The 8,878-nt window shown below is 39.1% G+C and overlaps 1 protein-coding gene across 1 annotated transcript in view; it reads left to right on the top strand.

Annotated features, from left to right (window-relative positions):
- The window catches only part of LOC106936862 (CUGBP Elav-like family member 1), a 71,626-nt gene extending 63,493 nt beyond the window's left edge, over nt 1–8,133 (top strand). The window contains exons 7-8 of the mRNA XM_015018104.1: nt 4,720–4,905; nt 7,758–8,133. Coding sequence (XP_014873590.1) covers nt 4,720–4,905; nt 7,758–7,915 — 344 coding nt within the window. The 3' untranslated portion in view covers nt 7,916–8,133. The remainder of the gene's footprint in view (nt 1–4,719; nt 4,906–7,757) is intronic.
- The last annotated feature ends 745 nt before the right edge of the window (nt 8,134–8,878 follow it).

Genomic DNA, 8,878 nt, shown 5'->3' with positions numbered 1-8,878 from the left:
GAAAGATTTTTGGATGACTGGTTCTGCTTCACCCTGTATGTGACATAAGATTGAAACTGTATACACTAACGTTTTGTAACTACACTACACATGTAGTAGGATTTGACATGTATCACCCTACAGGAAGTCCTTACCAATTAATTGCCACATAACAGTAACAATAACTCCTTTGTTGAAGGTCAGATTTCAGCCAAATATTTAAGACATGCTGCTGGACTTGCACTGAACTGGACTGCAGGCTATTTGGAAGAATTGCCAAAAGTGCCGCCTAGTTGACAGGTGCAGGATCAGTGTGGGAGCGTCGATGATGATGATGATGTGGCAGTTGATTTGGGAAGTAACTAAGTTACATTAAAAGTAACTTGTTTACTTACGTTCAACAGCTGCTGACAACAACACTCCACCCTATGAAAATTACATTGATCTTTGCCAATACTTAATTGTAAGCTATTTTATAATGGTAACATCAATAATGTGTCTCCATTTATAAGGTTGAACTGAAGGGCAGATTGTTTAATGGTTACAACAGTTCAAAAAAGTTTGTAATTTCTGTTTTCCACTATTGTCTGGAAAATTCTAAGAAGGGTTTTAAACCCCGCCCCCCCCCCATGCTCCAGCCTCCAGGTTCTACGTTATGGCTCTGGGTTTGGTGTCAGAGCGCAGCGCACAGAGCTCCTCCTGCCGCTCCACAACTCAGATGACCCGCTGCACAATTTGTGACACTTATCTTAATATTAATAATTATAATGGTATAGTTATAATTAGTTGCACAACTTTACGTACTCGTTCACTCGTGGTCGTTTTCACGTTTATTGCGCTGTTCATATTAATCTCGATGTTTGCAGTTTTCTGGAGCACAACGCGAAGCTCGACGTGATTCACAGCAAATATATTAACTTAACATCAACAAAGACACAACGGGACGGATCATCCGGGAAATGATGGACAGGGAGAGTCTGACTAAAACTAACTGGATGTCAGTGTTGTGATTTGAGTTCTTTGTACATTTATTTCAAGGTTTTTCTGTGTTTGGTTCTGTTTCCTGATACTCTGTGTTGTCCTGTCTCCCCTGTTGATTGTGCCCAGCTGTTTCTAGTTGCTGTGATTACCTTCCCTGTGTATTTAGTCGCTCCTCTTGTCTTTGTTCCTTGTCGGATCCTCGTCGAGCATCGTCTAAGTTTGTTCTGTTTCCGTGCGTTCTCTGCCAGTCTGCTTGTTCCTGAGTTTTCATTATTAAAATATTCACTGTCTTCATAACCTGGACTCTTGCATTCGTTCTCACCACTACAAACTCACCACCCCATGACAGTCAGACAAATTCTAGGGTTTATGTCTGCTTATTTCCAAGCCCAAAAACCGCAACCCGCGTCTCATTAAATCTGCAAGTGACTTTAGAAAAAAACAAGCACAAAGCTGCTTATAATAATCGAACTTGGCGACAGAAACTCAATATAGTTCCTGTTTTTCCAGCAATGAGATGCGCATTTCTCTCCTCCCTCCATTGTTTCCATTTCTCTCCTGTTGACACTATCGGAGAAACGGTGGTCACTCCCCAAGATGCAGAGGAAATAACATTGAATAACAAAATAAAATAGTAACGCAAAGTGATTTCAATAAGTAGCAGTAGTCTGACTACTGGATTTGAAATAGCAAAGTGTTAGATTACTTGTTACTGAAAAATCTGGTCCGATGTCAGTTACTGACATCACTGGTGGCGGTGATACTGGAGCTTCTGCAGTCGCCATGAGGCCAGAGTGGTGCTGAGCTGCCACGGCCCTACGAGGTTGCTTGCAGATTTAACTATGCATTATATTTTTTGGAGTAATGACAGTTAAAAGCAAACACTGACACCTTTATCCTTTATCACCCAAAATGATTCATCTTTTCAAACTGTAATAAAAAAAAAATCATTTTTTTTTCACTTTTACTGCATTTAACCTTTTTAACAACTTCTGAACTATTCACAAAGTTTTCCATATTTTTAAAATATTTTCTATGTTTTATGCCTTTTTGTCCAAACAAGTCCTCAGTTTCTTAAGGAGAAAACCTGAAAATTTGTAATATTTTTCAAAAATAAACAGCAAAATGCAATATTTTTGATGTGGATATTTTAGCCTTGACCAGAACCATGTTGATGTTTATACATTATTATTTTAGGAGTAATGACAGTTAATAAGCAAAAGCTGACACCCTTTACTTTTGTGACCTAGAATGGTACATCTTATAAAAGTGCAATAAAAGCCTACTTGGCTTTTATTCTTCAAATTACACACACACACACATTCACACCATTCCTTTACATCATTGCCAACACACCATAAGTATTTTTTGTGACGTTCAATACTTTTATTGCCATTTATTTTTGGAATAAAATAAATGGCAATTTTTATTCCACTTCCCCATTGGAACCAATGGGGAAATGGAAAAGCCCTGGCCAAGTTTAATAGATTGGATCTTTAACCTGAATGAGATATTGAGTGGTAAAGCAGGATGTCCCATTTTGGAAAGGCAAGAATCGCCAAGGACCCTAACCCTAGGCAAATATAAAATTAATAAATTGAATTGCAGGTAGTTTCCTGGTCTCTCTATCTGACCTTGGTATCTGGATTTGCCTCTTTGCCTTGCCCTTGACAGATTGTTGCTGGTTGTCTGCTACCTGTACTTGGACCTACACCTGGCTTATTGGCTTCCCTCTCCTGCCTGCTCCTGGGGATGAGTACTTCACTCTCTCCCTTACTTGCCCATCAGTCATGGTTTGGATTTGTGCTTGTGCTATACAATGGCGTGGGGGACTCAGTCTGTCTTCATGGCCCATCAGCTCTTTTCCTTCTTTGGTTCTCATCCATTTGCCTTTCATCAGTGCAGTTCAGCTTATCGGCAGTATGTGGTGTATCCACCACATACTAAAAGTTTAATTTGGAGTGTTATTTAGATCACCAATCTTTACTCTCCCCTCACTGTGCTGCAGTTGATGATCCAGTTCCAATGTGCTTTTGCTGCTCTGTTTTTAAGTAAATTACTGAGTTAAAATTTTCACCCTCGTGTTGTGGCTTAATTTCTGGGTCCCACAAGTGAGTGTTGTAATCAGCATCAGAGAATGCTGACCAAAGGAATTACTGGAACCATGACGAAACTGAATGTTACACAAGTTGAATCAAATATTCATATGAAAACTTATGTGTTTTCATTCTAACTGTAAAGGATATTTCAAAGTAAACTGCGCTGTTTTTATTTTACTATGGGTTTGTTTTATATAAAATGCTTAAATTTTCAGTTTTCTACTATTTTCTCACAAACCTTGTTAATGAAAAAAACAAATTCACTGTCTATAAATTCACTTCTTTGGGTGTTTACCCTTTCTATTGCTTCTATAAATCCATCATCTTTGAACAAAATTACAAAAAAAACTGATTTCAAAGTGAAAAGAGCACAGAGTTTATGTGGATAGTTCTCAATCAAGCTTGTACAGTGCCTTGCAAAAGTATTCAGCCCCTTTGAACTTTTCAACTTTTTGCCACCTTTTGCCCATGGTTTGGTCCTGCTTTTCTTCAGCAGGAACAGGGAAGATGTTTAAAATTGATGGGAAGATGGATGGAGCCAAATACAGAACCATTCTGGAAGAAAATCTGTTGCAGTCTTCAAAAGACCTGAGACTGGGATGGAGATTTATCTTCCAATCCGACAATGATCCCAAACATAAAGCAAAATCTACAGCGGAGCGGTTCACAAATAAATGTATCCAGGTGTTATAATGGTCAAGTCAAAGTCCAGACCTGAATCCAATCGAGGATCTGTGGAAAAAGCTGAAAATTGCTGTTCACAAGGGCTCTCCATCCAACCTCACTGAGCTCCAGCTGTTTTGCAAGGAAGAATGGGCAAGAATTTCAGTTTCTTGATGTGCAAAACTGATAGAGACAAAACCAAGTGACTTGCAGCTGTAATCGCACCAAAAGGTGGTGCTACAAAGTATTAACGCAAGGTGGCTGAATAATATTGCATGCCCCACTTTGCAGTTTATTTGTTAAAAAAGTTTAAAATATCCAATGAATTTAGTTCCACCTCACGATTTTGTCCCACTTGTTATTGATTCTTCACAAAATAATACAAATTTTAGATCTTTATGTTTGAAGCCTGAAAAGTGGCAAAAGGTTGAAATGTTCAAGGGGGTTGAATACTTTCACAAGGCACTGTACATCTGGACACTGCAATTTTCCATTCTTCTTGGCAAAATCTTTCATGGTTTGTGGGAATTGGAGGTGAGCAGCCATTTTCCCAATATAAATTCTCTATTACCGGTTTAAACTTTGACTTATCCACTAAGTCAAAGACAACAACAACACCACATTGTAGTCTACAAACTTTTTCTGTGTAGCTTACCTGGATCTCTCAGTAGAAGGGTGAATACTTTCCAGGCACTGTATTATCAACACTGACTTTCCTGACATTGTTACTTATTGCAGTGTTTCTCAGCCCTGCTCTCCAAGCCACACTGCCCTGCATGTTCTAGATATCTCCGTGCTTTAATACTATTGATTCAGTTGATTGTAGTTCAGCAATTGTCTGTCAATCTGCCTTCAACTGAAATCAGCTGGGCTGAAGTAAGGAAACATCTAAAGTGTGCCTTGAGGACCAGGGTTATGAAACACTGATGTATTGCTTGGTAGGAATCAAATTTACTTTTGGAAAAATTGTACCTATTTTTTTGTGTAATTGATACAGGCATGGCAACAATAAATGGCAACTTTTCTTCTGGTGGCTTGTCTCATGGCTCAGGTAATACAGTGGAGGCACTGAGCCAAGCCTACTCAGGTATTCAGCAGTATGCAGCTGCTGCCCTACCCAACTTCTATAATCAGAGCCTGCTATCCCAGCAAAATGTGTCAGCTGCTGGAAGCCAAAAAGAAGGTGAGTTTTATCAACTAGGAGTTGAAAACAGAATAATAGAATTGTAGAGTTGTTGGTGATGGGTGCAGATAGTCATTTAACATAGGAATTTAGCATAAACAAATCTCTTGGTACTGATGATACATTTTTAGGCAATCTGATGGAGGAAGAGAGAGAGAGAAAGAGAGAGAGAGAGAGAGAGAGAGAGAGAGAGAGAGAGAGAGAATGCAATTGACAGACGGCAAATACAACAGCACACCACATGTTGCTGATGTATGTTGGTAAGAGGGTTATAAATGTGAATGGCTGGGTTTAAAACATGCAGAAGATGTTTAGGTTGTCAGCTAGTTAGGGCATTGTGGGAGTCATCACAACTATGTTGGGGGTGGTGGTGTGTTCTGTAGGGAGTGATGCTGTTCAAGATCTCTGAAGTTACTACAGGGTAATTCGCTTAGAACCTGTTTAGTTTCTAGCTGCAGTGTTTGTGAAAACACTTTGGACATTACAAACACATCTGACAATTGTCCGACAAAAATCTTAAAATTGTTGGACATGCTGACTGACTTGCTTCTCCTCTAACCTTGTAAATATATTGTCTTTTTTATTTTTTAAAAACTATCGCACTGTACTGTGTGACAAATGTTGTATTTGAGATGAAAAAATGTATATTGCACATGTCTGATAATGATAGTCTGCAGTACCCAGCTAGCATTGAACGTTCAGACAACACCCCCTAAATGTTGCCTTGAACCTTAGGGGAACAATCACATACAATGTATGATGGATATCAAAATTTAATGCCATTAAATGTGCAGCGGATGTCGTCTGCAGACATTCTACCAATGTGGGCTGAATAACATCTATGGATGGTCACCGAATGCTGGCTGGATGTTTGCTAGACATTCGCTGAACGTCCACAGCAAACAGCCACTGGACGTTTAGTTGTGTTTTAATTTGACGTCATCAAATACAAAACAGTGAATGTCATCTGTAAAAATTCATTGAATGATTGCAGACAGTTTGCCAAACATCAAAGTGTCTTGTATTAATGGCATTAATACTTCAGTTGTGATATTATGTCAGGTCTTGCAATATTAATCAGCTGCTCCCTGCTGTACATGTCCCTGTTGCTATGGTTATCCATCATAGCAAAAGTAACACAAGTATAAAGTATAAGTATAAAAAGTACTGGCAGTCCAAAATAATAAGGAACAAATGTTTGAAAACAGAAAAAGATCTCAATGAAAGTATCAGAGCTACTCCAATGTGCTGCCACCCTAAGCAGCACAATTCAAGAACCTTTCTATTGGTTCTAAAATGTACAAGTAGGTAATGCAGTGACTTTAAAACACGGTGACAGCTATTTTTAAGTCACTGCAATGCCTACTTGTACATTGTGTTGATATGATCTTTCTCTGAAATTCTTTTAGTTTTATGCCAGTTATAACAGAAGGCACACTTTCCAAAAAATTGCACTTTATTTACACTTTAGGCCAGGGGTGTCAAACTCCAGTCCTCAAGGGCCTCTGTCCTGCAACTTTTAGATGTGCCTCTGCTGCACCACACCTGAAAAGAATAATTAGGTCATTAGCAAGGCTCAGGAGAACCGATCTACACAGGGAGGAGGTAATTAAGCCATTTCATTCCACTGTTTTTTACCTGTGGCACATCTAAACACTGCAGGACAGCGGCCCTTGAGGACTGGAGTTTGACACCCCTGCTTTAGGCTTTGTGAACTTTATCCAGGGTTAGAACTGGCGCCAGTCGGATGGATTAGTGGAGGTGAGACATCTGACGATGGATTCTACTTCCCTATTCATTCTTTCAGTTTGCCCATTTGATTGGGGATAATAACCTGAAGTAAGTGTGACTTTGGCATCAATGGCAGAACAGAACTGTTTCCAAACTTGGGAGACAAACTGGGGACCACAGTCTGACAGGATTTCTTGTGAGATGCCATCCTGGGAGTGTCTGCTTTGTCAAATTGAAGGCCTGAGGAGTGCATTCTCTGAGGAGGCTGAGATCTTTAAACATCTGTGGAAAGCTGCTGGGGTGGCGTTATCACCCTGTTGTTTTTTTAATGCTTTCTTTATCTTATTTATCTATTACTGATCAACACTTTTTTTAGCTGCAGCTAGTGTTAAAGCACTTTATAAATAAAGTTGTTGTTGATGATGATGATGCACTGTAGTGTGCTGGTGTGGAAGAATTTCCAAGGCAGACCTTTCCAGATTGAAGAAACAAATCAAGTAGGCTGGCTCAGTGGTCGGTATGAGGCTGGACTCTCTAGCAACGGTAGCAGAGAGGAGAACATTGCAGAAACTCCAGGCTGTTATGGACAATGCCAGCCACCTTCTTCACTCTGTCATCAGCAGCCAGGAAAGCAGGTTCAGTGGGAGACTGCTTCTTCTAAAATGCAGTACCAACAGGCTGAGGAACTCCTTTGTCTCTTGTGCATTTAAAGTGTCCAACTTCTCAGTGGAAAAAGGGTTAACAGGAATACAACAGAAACAGATGGTTTGTAAGATTGGTGGGTTTTATGTTTTTTTTTATGTATATGTAAGAGTTCTGTATGGGAGATACAACTCCTATCTATCTATCTATCTATCTATCTATCTATCTATCTATCTATCTATCTATCTATCTATCTATCTATCTATCTATCTATCTATCTATCTATCTATCTGCCCATTATATGAAATAAACTGAAATGTGCATCTTTTCTTTGTCTAATAATTAAAATGTGATTGTTTACATGAAACAAAAGCAAGAAAAATTAAATACAGAAGAAATATGTAAGGACACCAATATTTTAATGGTATTGTGGATTGCTATTCCTGTTTATTTTGACAAATGCTCTTTTTGTTCTGTAGGCCCAGAGGGAGCAAACCTTTTCATTTATCACCTGCCTCAGGAGTTTGGAGACCAGGATCTGCTGCAGATGTTTTTACCTTTTGGAAACGTGATCTCAGCAAAGATTTTCATTGACAAACAGACCAACCTTAGCAAATGTTTTGGTGAGTCTATGTAAACTCCTGATTGCATAACAAATTACATGTTTTCCTGTGGAAGCGCCCATCTTGAAGAAGCTGTGCCTGTGGTGTCATTTTGGAGTTACATTTTAAAGGTAAACAATCACAAAATTACAAAACAAAACTTCTGAATTCAAAGAAAATTACTAGAGCCAGAGCCTCATATGGGCTCTCTCCCAGATGAGCTCATTATACAAGCTACTTTTTCCACATTTGTTGAAGCTGTCACCATGTTGTGATAGTTTGCTAAACAGATAATCTGTGAAAAGATCAATCTCTCAATCTCCTCCACCTCATCCTTGAGCTGCTACTGCTGTCTAAAGTAATGCACCATTCTGACCAAAACAACCAATCAGAACCAGGAGGAGGGTCTTAGCGCTGTCAATCAACCTCTTTCACCTACTGCTAAGTGTGCTAATGGAAGATTTTATCAAGATTGTTTGAATTTCTGTGAGTAATAAATAAATAGTTTTTGTTGTGTTATTGTAAAAAGAGTAGAGACAGGAAAAATCCACATAGATTGAACACAGTCTACGTGGATTTTACCGTTTACACTGGGGCATGGAGGAGGGGTTAAGCTGGTATTGGGGTTATAGCTGCTGCTGTCTGACTCATCTGTTAAGTGTGGTAAGAGGTACAGGTATAAGTTAAATATATCAATATGTTGTTAAATTATTTCCTTCATTCATTAAATGCTAGTGGAATGGAGGCAAACAGGAGTCTGTAGCTAAGCTAATTATGCTACATGGTTGACAATCTCATGTCTACCCACCTCTCGGAAAAAATCTGGGTTATAATTTGACATTCTTGTCTTTTTTCTCTCTTTCTTTTTGAAATCCTGGCTTTATATTTTTTCTGGGCAGCATAGTAACAGCTGCAGTCGTTCTTGTCTTGTACCGACTGCTGCTGAACACCGTCACCGTCAAGCGCTAAGCAGGGAGGAACCATTTCATACAGATCCA

Source organism: Poecilia latipinna, unplaced genomic scaffold, assembly GCF_001443285.1.
Source record: "Poecilia latipinna isolate Pla-1442-1.1 unplaced genomic scaffold, P_latipinna-1.0 Scaffold2229, whole genome shotgun sequence".
NCBI lineage: Eukaryota > Metazoa > Chordata > Actinopteri > Cyprinodontiformes > Poeciliidae > Poecilia > Poecilia latipinna.
Note: the sequence above shows the minus strand (reverse complement) of the source record. Positions and strands in the feature narration are given on the sequence as shown.